Source organism: Coregonus clupeaformis, chromosome 28 (genome assembly GCF_020615455.1).
Source record: "Coregonus clupeaformis isolate EN_2021a chromosome 28, ASM2061545v1, whole genome shotgun sequence".
Taxonomy (NCBI): domain Eukaryota; kingdom Metazoa; phylum Chordata; class Actinopteri; order Salmoniformes; family Salmonidae; genus Coregonus; species Coregonus clupeaformis.
The window spans coordinates 11,909,769-11,928,275 of NC_059219.1; the positions used below are offsets into that span (position 1 = coordinate 11,909,769).

At 42.8% G+C, this 18,507-nt stretch overlaps 2 protein-coding genes across 2 annotated transcripts; one reads left to right on the top strand and one right to left on the bottom strand.

The window, feature by feature from the left end:
* Positions 1-2,957: 2,957 nt before the first annotated feature.
* Positions 2,958-10,632, bottom strand: LOC121556915 (centrosomal protein of 72 kDa-like). Its single transcript, XM_041870799.2, is given in 10 exon segments — positions 2,958-3,555; positions 5,101-5,212; positions 6,076-6,482; positions 6,569-6,662; positions 6,986-8,647; positions 9,068-9,158; positions 9,161-9,172; positions 9,297-9,489; positions 10,090-10,217; positions 10,502-10,632. Coding segments are annotated over 6 exon segments (726 nt in total). The 5' UTR covers positions 10,575-10,632; the 3' UTR covers positions 2,958-3,555; positions 5,101-5,212; positions 6,076-6,482; positions 6,569-6,662; positions 6,986-8,418.
* Positions 10,633-10,643: 11 nt separating this feature from the next.
* Positions 10,644-11,859, top strand: LOC121556916. The gene is made up of 3 exons (XM_041870800.1): positions 10,644-10,691; positions 10,967-11,099; positions 11,242-11,859. Exons 2-3 carry the CDS (start codon positions 11,010-11,012, stop codon positions 11,779-11,781), a joined length of 630 nt encoding a protein of 209 aa, XP_041726734.1. The 5' UTR covers positions 10,644-10,691; positions 10,967-11,009; the 3' UTR covers positions 11,782-11,859.
* Positions 11,860-18,507: the final 6,648 nt, after the last annotated feature.

Below are 18,507 nucleotides of genomic sequence, written 5' to 3' on the forward strand. Positions count from 1 at the left end.
ACTGACAGAAACGGAACAATAACCCACAATGCCCACAAGAAAACATACAGAATAAATGTGGCCCCAATCAGAGATAACGAGCCGACAGCTGACACTCGTTACCTCCGATTGGGAGTCATATGACTAATCAACATAAAACCCAAACCTAGAAATGAAACAACTAGATCCCACATAGAAATACACCCAACAGAAAATGACAACCCTGGCTCACAACTAAGAGTCCCGGAGCCAGAACGTCACAGGTGGCTATTTGAAGAATCTCAAATATAAAATATATTTGGATTTGTTTAACACTTTTGTGGTTACTGCATGATTCCATAAGTGTTATTTAATAGTTTTGATGTCTTCACTATTATTCTACAATGTAAAGAATAGTAAAAATAAAGAAAAAACCCTTGAATGAGTAGGCGTGTCCACATTTTTGACCAGTAGTGTATATCATATGAATGACAATAACATTTTATTTTAGTTCATTCTACTGTCAGATATTAAGTTTGTTATCTATGAGTCAACTTCCCTTTCTCGTGCATCTTGCTTTTATTAATGTTCTGTGAAGTTATATCGGTACTGTACCTTATGTATTTACAACACAAGGAGAAGAATGATGCTCGGAATTATTTGATATCCTAAGGCAACGTCTTATCTTGTTCATTCTGAAACCCTCATCAATTATTTACACCCAACATATTAAATAAGATAATAGGTCCATGACCCTGAAATTATTATCTCTAATCGTTAATCTAAATCACACACAGCGTTTTGCTAACGCTCCACAGTTCGTTCACACTACGTTGGTTGTATTAGCTTGACCTCTGCAACTAAGAGGTGAGCTGGGGTGTTCAGGTTTGTATTGTTCAATATTTAACTGATATGATATTGCTATGCCGTCAGATTTATATAGTTCTAATATATTGGTGGTAAGAGTGTGGCCGCATGGCTTAATTTAAGACACTGACTGCATTTATGTTTTTCTGTCTATTGCTGTATCTTATGCATGATGTAGTGGAATGCTACTACGTTTGATTCGGAAGTTACCATTAACAATAGGAAACACAGACAACATGTTTCAGATGTCTCATTTGAACTGCCGTGTTAGTGACTCAGTTTTAGTGACTTGCTCTGCTCCTATGTTCTGGTAGAGTAGTCGGACCAATGAAATTAAAACAAAACAACTTCATTTTGAGAGGACCAAGTTGTGGTTAAATTGTGAGTGTACAGAGACCATAGAGATCCTATAAATTACTATGGTATTGACTTAACATTTCAAGAATATCAAAAGGGACATGTGTGGCCAAGGAGTTGGGTGACATTATCAGGTGATATTATCATTGAACAAAACTTCCAACAGTATTATTAACCATAGATGATAGGCTACAAAAGCAATGCCAGCAATTTGAATTGTGTCAAATCGATGCATATCAAACTAGAACGTTTACATTCTAAATGAAAAAGACTGACATGCCCATAGCTAATACAGTTAGGTACATATGACTAGTGACTCCATCAGTATTGCTTGTGACCCTTGAACTCTTGTCTTTGAAGAAGTTTTAGAAAACCTTTTAGTTGAAACACTGTTATTCTGACAATTTCTATGGCACACGTTCAACAGAATACAAAAGCAGGGGTAATATAGTACTGTAATATTTGATGGAATTACTGTATGGGGGTAAAGGGGATGGGCAAAGAAGAAGGCTTTTGTAGGACATTTATTTTTCCAGCATAATGATGACGTCCTCTCCCTTTCATACTGGTCACCCTACCTTACTGTATGTAGCCACTGCTGACCAATAAGACTCACGCATTGATTGAGATCAAACCAACACCCGTTAACTAGTGGAATCGTAGTCACTTTAGTATGATTTGTGTTGTGTGCTTAATGCCAAATACTTTGCACCTTTCGTGTGGAGGAGCAATACTGTCTTATTTTTCCTAAAATAACTTGTTAATGTACTATTATTGGTTCCTGGTGCATGCTTTGTGTTTTGGTTCTTGTTCTCGAGACCTGTGTGTTCATGATTTGTAGCATTATTGAAAATAAAAACTCCCCATCCCAGAGAATCATAGGTGTGTTTCTAATTTCCTCTACTGATCTGATTACTTATTGAGAGGATCAGTTGTCTCCTCTACTGATCTGATTACTTATTGAGAGGATCAGTTGTCTCCTCTACTGATCTGATTACTTATTGAGAGGATCAGTTGTCTCCTCTACTGATCTGATTACTTATTGAGAGGATCAGTTGTCTCCTCTACTGATTACTTATTGAGAGGATCAGTTGTCTCCTCTACTGATCTGATTACTTATTGAGAGGATCAGTTGGCTCCTCTACTGATCTGATTACTTATTGAGAGGATCAGTTGTATGTTATTACCTCCCGTCTGGACGGAATCCTTCCTTACATTTTCATATTATTATTCGTTTTTTCCTTGCCAGAAGTTCAGGACCATAAAGGGCACACTAACCACAATTCAGATCCCCATGCCAGTGTGACTGACAAGCTGCATTCATACTGATCTGGTTTAAGTGTAAGAGTGTGTGTGTGTGTAGGCATCTCTTGAACCCTGAGGCAGAAATAAGGCCACGGTGCAGCTGTAATCTAGACACATCCATTCCACCACGGCCGTGATCAGCAGGACGGAGAGGCCACGGTGCAGCTGTAATCTAGACACATCCATTCCACCATTGCCGTGATCAGCAGACGGAGAGAAGAGAACTGACCTCAGAACCAGGCTACATATCTGGCTGGGGGAGGCCTCATCTAGCCCCTGACTCAGGAAAAGGTACACCATGCCTGTTCTCTCCTCATATGTTATAATAATATATTATCCCCAAAATATGTTCAACCGAGACAGGCCTTACATGCTAGAACTGACCCCAAGCAGCATTGTGTTTAGTGAAGAAGCTCTTTCCCCCACTTCAGTTTCCGTAAACAACACAAAGGCAGAAACACCTTTAACACAATAAATACTTTATCATTTAAACATGTCTAGTCATAAATATTGAGATTGTAAAGGGTGTGTAAAGTGTAAAGGTGTGGATACAGTCAGTAAGGAACAGTGTAAAGGTGTGGATACAGTCAGTAAGGAACAGTGTAAAGGTGTGGATACAGTCAGTAAGGAACAGTGTAAAGGTGTGGATAGTGGATACAGCATGATGATATACAGAAGTTTTTAAAGACAAGTTTACGTGCTCAACATGAATCCCAAAGCGTCAGAAGAACAGTGTAAATGCTGGCACCAGTATATATGGAGCTAAGATGAAGGAATCTGGTGCTGGTGCTCGTTCAGCAGGACAATGTCGTGGAACGTTCAGATAGGAATGTAGAACTAACACTCCTCTCTGACATCATGTAGAATAAGGAATCGGCTCTACTCATGACATTTCTACCTGCAATCTTCCATAACATTTAGCTACTGAACATGGCCCTGGGGTTGTAGTTGTGGGCCTGCTGGTTGTTGTAGTTCTGACGTGAAGCTGCCCCTCCCTCTCCTGCTCAGAGCCGTCTCCCAGTCCCCTCCAGTTCTCTCAGCAAACGCTCATTAGTTGCAACCAGTGACCTGCAGCACAAACACAACACCATTTATTTAGTCACAAACACTAACAAGCACTTTATTCACCCATTGGGGTATAGTCTAAACTTTATATTAGAATAAACAATCTGGCATCTCTTATAATGAATATCTCATTAGGTTGCTTTTAGTCAGACCGTGTTAAGATTTGTATTATCCCAAGTGTCAAGGACTTTTACTGTCCCTAGAGTGGTTGTATGCTTTTCTTAGCTCCAGGTGGTACTGGACATAGTGTAGTGTAGTGTCTTAGCTCTTGGTGGTACTGGACATAGTGTAGTGTAGTGTCTTAGCTCTTGGTGGTACTGGACATAGTGTAGTGTAGTGTCTTAGCTCCAGGTGGTACTGGACATAGTGTAGTGTAGTGTCTTAGCTCCAGGTGGTACTGGACATAGTGTAGTGTATTGTCTTAGCTCTTGGTGGTACTGGACATAGTGTAGTGTAGTGTCTTAGCTCCAGGTGGTACTGGACATAGTGTAGTGTCTTAGCTCTTGGTGGTACTGGACATAGTGTAGTGTAGTGTCTTAGCTCCAGGTGGTACTGGACATAGTGTAGTGTAGTGTCTTAGCTCTTGGTGGTACTGGACATAATGTAGTGTAGTGTCTTAGCTCCAGGTGGTACTGGACATAGTGTAGTATCTTAGCTCCTGGTGGTACTGGACATAGTGTAGTGTCTTAGCTCTTGGTGGTACTGGACATAGTGTAGTATCTTAGCTCCAGGTGGTACTGGACATAGTGTAGTGTAGTGTCTTAGCTCCAGGTGGTACTGGACATAGTGTAGTGTAGTGTCTTAGCTCCAGGTGGTACTGGACATAGTGTAGTGTAGTGTCTTAGCTCTTGGTGGTACTGGACATAGTGTAGTGTCTTAGCTCTTGGTGGTACTGGACATAGTGTAGTGTAGTGTCTTAGCTCTTGGTGGTACTGGACATAGTGTAGTGTAGTGTCTTAGCTCCAGGTGGTACTGGACATAGTGTAGTGTCTTAGCTCCAGGTGGTACTGGACATAGTGTAGTGTAGTGTCTTAGCTCTTGGTGGTACTGGACATAGTGTAGTATCTTAGCTCCTGGTGGTACTGGACATAGTGTAGTGTAGTGTCTTAGCTCTTGGTGGTACTGGACATAGTGTAGTGTAGTGTCTTAGCTCCAGGTGGTACTGGACATAGTGTAGTGTAGTGTAGTGTCTTAGCTCCAGGTGGTACTGGACATAGTGTAGTGTAGTGTAGTGTCTTAGCTCCAGGTGGTACTGGACATAGTGTAGTGTAGTGTCTTAGCTCCAGGTGGTACTGGACATAGTGTAGTGTAGTGTCTTAGCTCTTGGTGGTACTGGACATAGTGTAGTGTAGTGTCTTAGCTCTTGGTGGTACTGGACATAGTGTAGTGTAGTATCTTAGCTCTTGGTGGTACTGGACATAGTGTAGTATCTTAGCTCTTGGTGGTACTGGACATAGTGTAGTATCTTAGCTCTTGGTGGTACTGGACATAGTGTAGTATCTTAGCTCTTGGTGGTACTGGACATAATGTAGTGTTGTGTGTGCTCACCTATGGTTATACTGCAGCATATATGCCAGCTCCTTGACTCTCTCCCCCTCCTGGACCTTCTCCCTCAGCTCTGATACCTTCCTCCTCAGCTCATCCACCTCTGCCTGCCTCTCTGGAGAGAAAGACACATGGACCACAGTTAGCACATGATGCTAGCAGCAATACAGAACCACATGGATCACAGTTAGTTAGCACATGATGCTAGCAGCAATACAGATCCACATGGACCACAGTTAGCACATAATGCTAGCAGCAATACAGATCCACATGGACCACAGTTAGCACATGATGCTAAAGCTGCAGCAACACAAATGCACACTGACACGCAACATCAACGGATATAACAGACTGAAATCAAATCAGATTTGTGGAACATCTTGCATTACTCTTACATGTGCTCTACGTCACGGTTACATGTGCTCTACGTCACGGTTACATGTGATCTACGTCACGGTTACATGTGATCTACGTCACGGTTACATGTGCTCTACGTCACGGTTACATGTGCTCTACGTCACGGTTACATGTGCTCTACGTCACGGTTACATGTGCTCTACGTCACGGTTACATGTGCTCTACGTCACGGTTACATGTGCTCTACGTCACGGTTACATGTGCTCTACGTCACGGTTACATGTGCTCTACGTCACGGTTACATGTGGTCTACGTCACGGTTACATGTGATCTATGTCACGGTTACATGTGGTCTATGTCACGGTTACATGTGATCTATGTCACGGTTACATGTGGTCTATGTCACGGTTACATGTGCTCTACGTCACGGTTACATGTGCTCTACGTCACGGTTACATGTGCTCTACGTCACGGTTACATGTGATCTACGTCACGGTTACATGTGCTCTACGTCACGGTTACATGTGCTCTACGTCACGGTTACATGTGGTCTACGTCACGGTCAGACTCTGCCCAGTATAGTGACCAGGTATATCAAAAAGCTGCTTTTATTTCACTCACCAAATATCTCAGTGTTAGGTGAACTTTTCATCATAGAGTTGAGATATTGTTGTTCTAATTTGATCATCTGTTTCTGTAGAGAGACGTTATCGTCCAATAGCATCCTCAGCTGCTCATTCAAGCAAAAGACATTGAACATAATTCCATCCATCCATTCTCAACTCTTTGTGGAGTCAGGGTCTCATGCAATTTTCAAACATGAGGTAATATAATTGAAGATGCTGCTTTGAACAGTCTGAAGCTTACAACAGACATGTGCTTCCTTCAGCTGTGTAGTTAGTCTATAGGTCTCTGTCCTGTGGTCTTGGTCTCGTATCTCTGCCTGCTCCTTCAGCTCTTCAACGTTCCCTCTCAACGTCCTGACCTCGTCTTCTCCACTGGAGATGTCTTGTTCCATCATGCCTGAGCTGGAGGTAGGTCAGATAAATACTAGTAGACCCAGATTCTCCATTAAGCAGGTAAGCTATACAGTACATGGGGGGTTCATACTCACAGAGGAAGTTGTGGTCATGGTTCAGTGGCCTCTCCCCTGTCCAGTGCTTGTCCACTAGGCTCAGCAGCATCTCCATTGGTTTCCTATAGCTTCCCTAGGAGACAGATTTGATACAATTACAAATGACTGGTTATAATGAACAGTAAGATCTAGGATGAATGAATGGTACGGTAGGGATAGGTGGGTTTTCTCTAGGATGAATGAATGGTAGGGCAGTGATAGGTGGGTTTTCTCTAGGATGAATGAATGGTACGGTAGTGATAGGTGGGTTTTCTCTAGGATGAATGAATGGTACGGTAGGGATAGGTGGGTTTTCTCTAGGATGAATGAATGGTACGGTAGTGATAGGTGGGTTTTCTCTAGGATGAATGAATGGTACGGTAGTGATAGGTGGGTTTTCTCTCTGAAATGTCTCACCGTCTGTTGCTTGGCATGTTTCTGTGGTGAGGTGGAGCCCCCTGCTGTCTGCTGAGTGTTATGGTAGGACAGTCTGGGAGGGTGCAGGATGGGGTTGGAGGCATCAGCGCTATTTGGACAGAGACTTCGTGGACTGGGGGGGCGGATCTTCACTAAGGAAGACTTAGGCTGGTCTGCTTGATCTAAAGGAGGATGAAGCCAGTGCAAAATACTCTGAATATTGTATTAGGATATCACAGGAGGTTGGTGGCACCTTAATTGGGGAGGACAGACTCGTGGTAATGGCTGGTTCCCATGTGTTTGATGCCATTCCATTTCCTCTGTTCCAGCCATTATTATGAGCCGTCCTCCCCTCAGCAGCCTCCACTGTAGGACATTCATGCCACCTGGTTTGTGTGACAGCTGTGACACCAAATTTCTCAGAGAGGATATTCAGTGTGATCTCACCAGGGTGAGGGGTGAAGTGGCCTTTGGCTGTGACTCTCAAGTGTTTGGGGAGTTTCTCTCGCTCCTCCCCTCCCGTCCAGAGCTAGCCCCGCTGTGTTTCTCTACACAGGGGTTAAAGGTTACCCTTGGCCCCTCTGACGTTTTCAACGAGGAGGAGGAAGAACCTTTCCTTCGAGATCCTTCTCTTAAACGTAGCCCATTGGACTGGGAATGACAAGCTGATAATATGCATATTTTAGAGGTAGACCATAATGAATGTAACTAGTTAAACATGCAATTCATCAAGTGCTGAATGAAATCAATTAAGGGTAAATCTCTGAAATCTTGCCATAAATGAGCAAAATCCCCCATGTTCCTAGGCAAAACTAAAGACCATCTAAACACTTGTCTCCCCCTGGTGGACTTTCCTTACACTAACAGTCATGGTGTACATCAAGCTCCAATACCAATTCATACGGTCATTTGTCAATGTAAAAAATAATGTACTATTCTGTGATGAAACAACAAACTCACACTCATCTTTGATCTGATGATAGAGCTGGGACTCTGGTCTATCTGATGATAGAGCTGGGACTCTGGTCTATCTGATGATAGAGCTGGGACTCTGGTCTATCTGATGATAGAGCTGGGACTCTGGTCTATCTGATGATAGAGCTGGGACTCTGGTCTATCTGATGATAGAGCTGGGACTCTGGTCTATCTGATGATAGAGCTGGGACTCTGGTCTATCTGATGATAGAGCTGGGACTCTGGTCTATCTGATGATAGAGCTGGGACTCTGGTCTATCTGATGATAGAGCTGGGACTCTGGTCTATCTGATGATAGAGCTGGGACTCTGGTCTATCTGATGATAGAGCTGGGACTCTGGTCTATCTGATGATAGAGCTGGGACTCTGGTCTATCTGATGATAGAGCTGGGACTCTGGTCTATCTGATGATAGAGCTGGGACTCTGGTCTATCTGATGATAGAGCTGGGACTCTGGTCTATCTGATGATAGAGCTGGGACTCTGGTCTGATGATAGAGCTGGGACTCTGGTCTGATGATAGAGCTGGGACTCTGGTTCATTGTGGAAAGAGCCAGTAAGGAACAGAGGTTCACTTTGGTCCCAGTTGCACTTAGCAACAAGGTTCAACACTATGTCATCGTTGTCATCCAGGACTGAGAGCTTCTTGGACAGGCGATTTACTGAGGCCAACCTCGGCTTACTGCTCCTGGAAGACACCAATCCAACACTTATTACATCACAACATAGCAGTATTAGAAGAATATTGTATAATACAATCTATAACACTGTAATATGACAGTTGTTACACTGTACAGACTATTGGAAACAATGCCTTATAAAGAACAGTTTACTTGTTTTAAAAAAATGACATCTGAAGTTTGTCTTTCCTGATGTTTTATAATACAAATCAATATCTAATGAAGACAAGAGACCTTGGTGTGCAAACAAGACCTCCTTACATTAGCAAGCTGATGTATTAACACTGTGTAGAGTACAGTACCTCTGGTCAGTGATGTCTGTCTAACCCTGTAGTGTACAGTACCTCTGGTCAGTGATGTCTGTCTAACCCTGTAGTGTACAGTACCTTTGGTCAGTGATGTCTGTCTAACCCTGTAGTGTACAGTACCTTTGGTCAGTGATGTCTGTCTCCGAGGAGCTCATCTGTTGGGGTCCGAGCGCAGAGTCTGAGGAGAAATGCATGATTGAAACTCTTCTCTGACTGGACAGTCATCTGCAGGAAAAAACACAATAAGAAAACAAACGTCAAATTTCAGATTGGTAAGAAGAACTATCTAACAGCAATATCATTGGACAGCCAATCGGACTCAAGATGAAAATATTGTAGCTATAGGTACCAAGCTTGCGAAGGTTGAACAGTGCGTGCACCAAGTACAGGCGGTAGTGTGGATCTGTTTTAGCCAGAGGGTTGAGCCTCAGGTCCAGCTCTCTCAGAGCAGTCAGCTTGCAGAGCACTTTGACCTCCTGAAGGGAGGGAATGCTGTTGTAGTACAAGTTCAGCCTCTCCAGCATCTTCAAGTGTTGGACCCCCTTTAGATGAACAAACATAGAAAGAAACAAATGTGACTTACACATTCAGCGTGTGTCCCAAATGTCACCCTATTCCCTACAGAGTGAACTACTTTTGCCCAGAGCCCTGGTCAAAATAATGCACACTATATGGGGAATATATTATTATATTGTCTCCTGAGTGGCGCAGTGGTCTAAGGCTGTGCCACTAGAGATCCTGGTTCGAATCCAGGCTCTGTCGTAGCCGGCCGCGACCGGGAGACCCATGGGGCGGCACACAATTGGCCCAGCGTCGTCCAGGGTAGGGGAGGGAATGGCCGGCAGGGATGTAGCTCAGTTGGTAGAGCATGGCGTTTGCAATGCCAGGGTTGTGGGTTCATTTCCCATGGGGGGCCAGTATGAAGAAAAAATATATATATAATAAAATAATATATATATATATATATATATAATGTATGCACTCACTAACTGTAAGTCGCTGTGGACGTCTGCTAAATGACGTAAATGTAAATATAATATGGACTAGAGTACAATTTTGGACACAAGAAGATCTACACATTCAGACTTCAGTCACCATTTCACCATGTACTGTATACATTTGTCTGTGGAGAGACATCTCACCTCGACAGAGATGAGTGCATTACAGGAGAGGTTCAGGGTTTTCAAACGGACAAAGTTCTTTAGTGAGATTCCCAGATGTCTGATTTTCTCCTTGTACGAGCCTGGGAGGCTCAGTGATCTCACATCCGCTGTAAAGTGGTCATGAATGTTAGTAGCCAGCAAGCAGAGTAGAGTTGTTGGGTAGTTGTAGACCCATGGTAACGTTGTCCATCTTTCGCTAGATAGCTAGTTAGCTACCTGTTGCCAGGTAAATGCAAAGTACTGTTTAGCTGGCGAGCTAACGTTAGCATTGAGCATAGTCTCTGTGCGTTAGTTCGCTATTAATGGCAGTATAAAACTTTTTTTAAATCAAACTCATCATATATCTAGGCTACCAATTTACAAGCTACAAGTTAAGTGTCAAAGATATTACCAAGGCAGTGGTGATTTAGATGTAGCTTCTCTCGTATCCACTCCTCTGTTATTGTTGTCAACAGCGCCGCCATATTGTTCGAATTTGGTGGAAGATCGAGCCGAGCATGCGCAGTTCTTTAACGTCTGGGAACGCCCACATCCTGGTACTGCTTGCCTCACGTGGTCAAACAAGCGGAACAGAGACAGAGGTAAGATTGAGTGAAAACTGATATTTTTCAGCTCACATTTTAAAGTTTCAATATTGACTTTGGTTACATCAAGAGTATAAACGTGGCTAGTAACCTGAAACATAGCTGTTTGCAATGTTAACACTGTACACATTGCTACGGTGTAAGACAAGTATCCTAGCTAACTTTCAACAGTGTTTTCTCAACTTTGGTATGGGATTCGACAGTTTCATTGCAGATATCTTACAACTTCTCTTTCACAAATCCCATTCAATCTCTTCACATCAAATGAACAGGGTGATTCGGATTTGAGTCCTCTCTTACCAGTCGTCAAGACCAATGGCAGGCTCTCTGACAGAGTTGATCACAGCATGTTCCAACGTCACACTGTCGGTCTCTGCTCTGTACACAGCATATCAGCTCTTCAAGGTAATTTTAGGATATATTGGTGTTCACTTGAGTGAGGCACTTGAGTGTAACTCTTGTGTACCATTAAACCATTCTCCACCCCTCATGACTCCTTATTTCTCCTCAATCTGACTGTTTCCTCATCTCCCTCTTTCTCTTGTAGGACCACAGAGCTCCAGCGGTGGGTTTCTTCCTGCTTGGTCTCTCCTCAGGCCTCTGCACTCTGCCTTTCTCCATCAGCCCATACCTGACCTCTATACAGGGGGACCTGGAGTGGGCCGGCGAGGTCCTGGCTCCACCGCTGGTCTCCTTCGGCTTCCTGTGGCTCAGCGAAGACCGCACCACAGCCAACATCCTCCTTATTGGCTCAGCTCTCCTCCCGGTGCTCTGCGATTGGCTGTCAGCGGATGAGTTGATGCTGATGTCACGCTGCCTGGCGTTGTCAGCCCTCTCCTGCTCGCTCACCGTGTGTCTGTTTGCGGGAAACGCTGTCGGGGCCCTGGGTTGTGTGGCCCTCAGCCTGCCCCAAATGGTGGCCCCCAGGGTGGGGGTCAAGACTCTGGCTCCCCTTGTCTCTCCAGGGGCGACTGTGGGACTGCTTAAGTGGCTCCTGAAGGGCTCCATGGCTGTAGGGTGCTGGGCCTCTGAGAAGGCGCTTAGCAAGTACCTGTTGGAACTGAAGGAATTGGACTCACCATTTTAACTTGTTACATTTAAGTCATTTAGCAGACGCTCTTATCCAGAGCGACTTACATTTAGTGCATACATTTTCATACTGGCCCCCCCCGTGGGAAACGAACCCACAACCCTGGCGTTGCAAGCGCCATGCTCTACCAACTGAGCTACAGTGGAGTTACCACTGTAACACAGGGTTTTCCCAAATTCGGTCCTCGGGAACCCAGGGTTAAACATTTTTCCCTAGCACTACACAGCTGATTCAAATAATCAACTAATCATCAAGCTTTGATAATTTGAATCAGCTTTGTAGTGTTAGGGCAAAAACCAAAACGTGCACCCCTTGGAGTCCCGAGCATTGGGAAACGCTACTGTAACATCTCTGGAACAGCTACTCACTGTCTGAACAGATCAATGGTCTCTCACACATGATAGTGACTGATAGTTAAGTTGATGTGGTCTCATGATGTGCACATAGAGCTACTGACAGAAGAGAACGAGATGGATGGTCTATTTATTTTGTCCTACAGGGCCTTGCCTCGTAGAAATAGAATGAATAGAACGGTCTTGGAACCTCTGGCGATTTGACTGGTAAAGTCAATCACTGGCCAATCACCTTTACAATTCCTACTGGCCAATGACCATTCCAAGAGATTATCCATATGATGATGTCAGTTTGCCAACTTGGAGGTCATGTGATCCAGCAAGTGGCTCTTGCCAGCACTGTCAAGGGCGTTGTTCTATTTGTTGTTCAGCTTATTGTCATGGCCAGAGCGCTCTGCTCTGTTATCCAAGTACTTTCATCTGCTGTCTAATTCTAAAACATAATTGATGATATTAGGAACAGGGGTTAATAACATTTTATGTGCCAAAATATTGATTTGATAAGCTAAATTATCAACAAAAGGAGTAGTGCTTGGATCTATAAGGAGCATCCAGACGCTGCACTTGATGAATTTATGAAATTGCTTCTTCCAATTATTGATAAACATGTACCTGTTAGGAAACAGACTATTAGAACTGCTAAGGCTCCATGGATTGATGAGGAATAGAAAAACTGAATGGTTGAAAAAGATGGGGCAAAAGGAGTGGCTAATAAGTCTGTGTAACAATGACACTGTGAGTCGAGAAGCAGGTGCAGGTGAAACGTTTAATAAAACGAGACAGCGTAACAGTGGCGATATAGCATAAACACAGGAACAATACCGACTGAGGACTAAACGTAAGGGAGGGACATATAAAGGGGAGGTAATGAGGAAGATAATGGAGTCCAGGTGTGAATCATAATGATCTGCAGGTGTGCGTAATGATGAATCCCAGGACCGGTGGTTAGTATTCCGGCGACGTCGCACGCCGGAGGGGAGGAGCAGGAGTAGACGTGACAGTCTGACTGGTTGACTTACTGTAAATTGAGAAATTATGTGACTAAACTCAACAAAAAGAAGAAGAAACTCTATTATGAAGCCAAGATCAATGATATAAAGAATGATGGGAAAAAAAACGTTGGATTACTTTAAATGAAATGATGGGCAGAAAGACAAATTCAACTCCATCTTTCATCGAAACAGATGGCTTATTCATCACAAAACCATTTGATGTTCCCAATTATTTAAATGATTATTTCATTGGCAAAGTGGGAAAACTTAGGCAGGAAATGCCAACAATGAACAATGAGACATCGTATTCATGCATAAAAAAACAAATAATGAAAGAAAAGCATTGCAAGTTTGAATTTTGTAAAGTTAGTGTGGGAGAGGTGGAAAAATTATTGTTATCGATCAATAATGACAAACCTGGCATTGACAACATAGATGGAAAGCTACTGAGGATGGTAGCTGACTCTATAGCCACTCCTATCTGTCATATCTTTAATCTAAGCATAGAGGAAAGTATTTGTCCTCAGGCCTGGAGGGAAGCCAAAGTAATTCCGCTACCCAAGAATGGTAAAGCGGCCTTTACTGGTTCTAACAGCAGACCTATAAGCTTGCTGCCAGCTCTTTGCAAACTGTTGGAAAAAATTGTGTTTGACCAAATACAATGCTATTTCTCTGTAAACAAATTAACAACAGACTTTCAGCATGCTTATAGGGAAGGGCACTCAACATGCACTGCACTGACACAAATGACTGATGATTGGTTGAAAGAAATTGATAATAAGATTGTGGGAGCTGTACTGTTAGATTTCAGTGCAGCCTTTGATATTATTGACCATAACCTGTTGTTGAAAAAACGTATGTGTTATGGCTTTTCAACCTCTGCCATATCGTGGATTCAGAGCTATCTATCTAATAAAACTCAAAGGGTGTTTTTTAACGGAAGCTTCTCTAATGTCAAACAAGTAAAGTGTGGTGTACCACAGGGCAGCTCTCTAGGCCCTCTACTCTTTTCTATTTTTACCAATGACATGCCACTGGCATTAAATTTAGCATGTGTGTCCATGTATGCTGATGATTCAACCATATACGCATCAGCTACCACAGCTAATGAAGTCACTGAAACCCTTAACAAAGAGTTGCAGTCTGTTTTGGAATGGGTGGCCACTAATAAACTGGTACTGAACATCTCTACAACTAAGAGCATTGTATTTTGTACAAATCATTCCCTAAGTTCTAGACCTCGGCTGAATCTGGTAATGAATGGTGTGGCTGTTGAACAAGTTGAGGAGACTAAATTACTTGGTGTTACCTTAGATTGTAAACTATCATGGTCAAAACATATAGATTCAATGGTTGTAAAGCTGGGGAGAGGTCTGTCCGTAATAAAGAGATGCTCTGCTTTTTTGACACCACTCTCCAAAAAGCAAGTTCTGCAGGCTCTAGTTTAGTCTAATCTTGTGTATGTAGTTCTGTCCTTGAGCTCTTCTTGTCTATTAATGTTCTGTATTATGTCATGTTTCATGTTTTGTGTGGACCCCAGGAAGAGTAGCTGCTGCTTTTGCAACAGCAACTGGGGATCCTAATAAAATACAAAATCTAATGCTTGTACAGTGGGGAAAAAAAGTATTTAGTCAGCCACCAATTGTGCAGGTTCTCCCACTTAAAAAGATGAGAGAGGCCTGTAATTTTCATCATAGGTACTCGTCAACTATGACAGACAAATTCAGAAAAAAAATCCAGAAAATCACATTGTAGGATTTTTTATGAATTTATTTGCAAATTATGGTGGAAAATAAGTATTTGGTCACCTACAAACAAGCAAGATTTCTGGCTCTCACAGACCTGTAACTTCTTATTTAAGAGGCTCCTCTGTCCTCCACTCGTTACCTGTATTAATGGCACCTGTTTGAACTTGTTATCAGTATAAAAGACACCTGTCCACAACCTCAAACAGTCACACTCCAAACTCCACTATGGCCAAGACCAAAGAGCTGTCAAAGAACACCAGAAACAAAATTGTAGACCTGCACCAGGCTGGGAAGACTGAATCTGCAATAGGTAAGCAGCTTGGTTTGAAGAAATCAACTGTGGGAGCAATTATTAGGAAACGGAAGACATACAAGACCACTGATAATCTCCCTCGATCTGGGGCTCCACGCAAGATCTCACCCCGTGGGGTCAAAATGATCACAAGAACGGTGAGCAAAAATCCCAGAACCACACGGGGGGACCTAGTGATTGACCTGCAGAGAGCTGGGACCAAAGTAACAAAGCATACCATCAGTAACACACTACGCCGCCAGGGACTCAAGTCCTGCAGTGCCAGACGTGTCCCCCTGCTTAAGCCAGTACATGTCCAGGCCCGTCTGAAGTTTGCTAGAGTGCATTTGGATGATCCAGAAGAGGATTGGGAGAATGTCATATGGTCAGATGAAACCAAAATATAACTTTTTGGTAAAAACTCAACTCGTCGTGTTTGGAGGACAAATAACACCATACCTACTGTGAAGCATGGGGGTGGAAACATCATGCTTTGGGGCTGTTTTTCTGCAAAGGGACCAGGTCGACCGATCCGTGTAAAGGATGAATGGGGCCATGTATCGTGAGATTTTGAGTGAAAACCTCCTTCCATCAGCAAGGGCATTGAAGATGAAACGTGGCTGGGTCTTTCAGCATGACAATGATCCCAAACACACCACCCGGGCAACGAAGGAGTGGCTTCGTAAGAAGCATTTCAAGGTCCTGGAGTGGCCTAGCCAGTCTCCAGATCTCAACCCCATAGAAAATCTTTGGAGGGAGTTGAAAGTCCGTGTTGCCCAGCAACAGCCCCAAAACATCACTGCTCTAGAGGAGATCTGCATGGAGGAATGGGCCAAAATACCAGCAACAGTGTGTGAAAACCTTGTGAAGACTTACAGAAAATGTTTGACCTGTGTCATTGCCAACAAAGGGTATATAACAAAGTATTGAGAAACTTTTGTTATTGACCAAATACTTATTTTCCACCATAATTTGCAAATAAATTCATAAAAAATCCTACAATGTGATTTTCTGGAAAATTTTTCTCATTTTGTCTGTCATAGTTGACGTGTACCTATGATGAAAATTACAGGCCTCTCTCATCTTTTTAAGTGGGAGAACTTGCACAATTGGTGGCTGACTAAATACTTTTTTCCCCCACTGTATGTATTGATTATTGTCATGGGTCACAGTGCTGTGTTAATCTTCCTTGAGAAACGGATTTGCAGCATTCTAACACTCCTAACCTATTTTACACCACATATTAGAAAGTCTAATTAATCTATGGATGTTGATTTACAGGACATTGTAATTACCAATTGGCTATAAAATATTCTATCTGCTTACTCTGTGAAAATAGCCTCCAACAGTGGCTCAATGAGGAGGATGGAAGTGCCTTCCAGACATGTATTACAGTCTTTGTCTATGAGGATGCCTCCCAAATCACACCCTATTCCCTATGTAGTGCACTACTTTTAATCAGAGCCCATTTCGGGAATAGGGTGGCATTTGGGGCACACTCTGGGTGAACCTGGGCTGGCTTGACTTCAGTGTCTTGTCCTGCGATGAGCACCAAACAGCTTGTACTGGACTATGCTCACTGTGAAGCCAATTTCATTGACACACAGGACACGTCTGAGAACCAATAGCTTTAGTGCCTGAACATGGACCGCGTCCCAAATGGCACCCTATCCCCGATATAGTGCACTACTTTTGACCAGAGCTCTATATGGGCCCTGGTCAAAAGTAGTGCACTATAAAGAGAATAGGGTGCCATTTGGGACATATCCCTCAGTCCCCTCAGATTCAGGATCCTGTTCATTCTGCAGCCTCAGCAGATAGCTACTGTGTACAGTGAGATCTAACTAGATACAGCACCTGTAGTGTTTAGACCACTATCACTATTGATCTATATTAATTGAATCTTCAGATATACTACATATTATATCCACATACTGTCCATAATGTCTATACATCCCATCATATAAACATATATTGATACTCTGGACTCCGACATTGCTCGTCCTAATATGTCTATATTTCTTAATTCCATTCTTTTACTTTTAGATTTGTGTGTATTGTTGTGTATTGTTAGATATTACTGCACTGTTGGAGCTAGGAAATCAAGCATTTCACTACACCCACAATAACATCTGCTAAATATGTGTATGCAACCAATAACATTTGATTTGATACTGGTTGGAGGATTGTGCATTGATTTCGGGATGCAAATTGACTAACCCTTTGTGTATGGTATGTTGTATTTGTGACGTACTTTGATTAACTTGTGAATAAATGAATATTTGATTGTCTGATAGATGCTCAGTTTGATGCATTTTGGGATGCATTAAGATTTCCTTCTCCTCAAAGCACAGCCAAGGAAGAATGTATTTCTGTATTGGATAGAGACGCTGAGTGGACACTGCAGAACGGAACTGCTGTAATTCCCAGGGCTCCAGGATAGCACAGCGCCAGCCTCCATCAGCACTTTACAAGACTTGCTGTTTTCTGCAGACTTCCTTCCAAAGCTCTAAGCCCAGCTCAGCCAGACATAAATAGCGCCAGACTTAACTAAGGATATCTACCTGTTAATTAATGTCCTTATTTACATTGTGTGGCTTCAGCTTTAGTGTCTTTAGTGGATGAGCAATACATATAGTCAATAGACGTTTGAATTAACCTTTTACATGCCACCATTGATGAGTGACCAATGTAGTATAAAATTAATGATGCATATTGGCATTGTTTGTGATTGAAGTCATTTGTGTACTGGTATATCATTTGTTCACTAAAATGACAATGTGTTGTTGTGTAAACACACAGAAACAGTAATTGTCTGAAACATCGAACCAATGATGTAATTTGATCCTTAGCTTTCCACCCTACTGTTGTGCCTCTACTTAGGTCAAAACAATGGGGTAGTGGTGACTTGTGTCTGTACATACATAAACAATGGGGTAGTGGTGACTCGTGTCTGTACATACATAAACAATGGGGTAGTGGTGACTCGTGTCTGTACATACATAAACAATGGGGTTAAGGTGACTCGTGTCTGTACATACATAAACAATGGGGTTGTGGTGACTCGTGTCTGTACATACATAAACAATGGGGTTGAGGTGACTCGTGTCTGTACATACATAAACAATGGGGTTAAGGTGACTCGTGTCTGTACATACATAAACAATGGGGGTAGTGGTGACTCGTGTCTGTACATACATAAACAATGGGGTAGTGGTGACTCGTGTCTGTACATACATAAACAATGGGGTAGTGGTGACTCGTGTCTGTACATACATAAACAATGGGGTAGTGGTGACTCGTGTCTGTACATACATAAACAATGGGGTTGTGGTGAC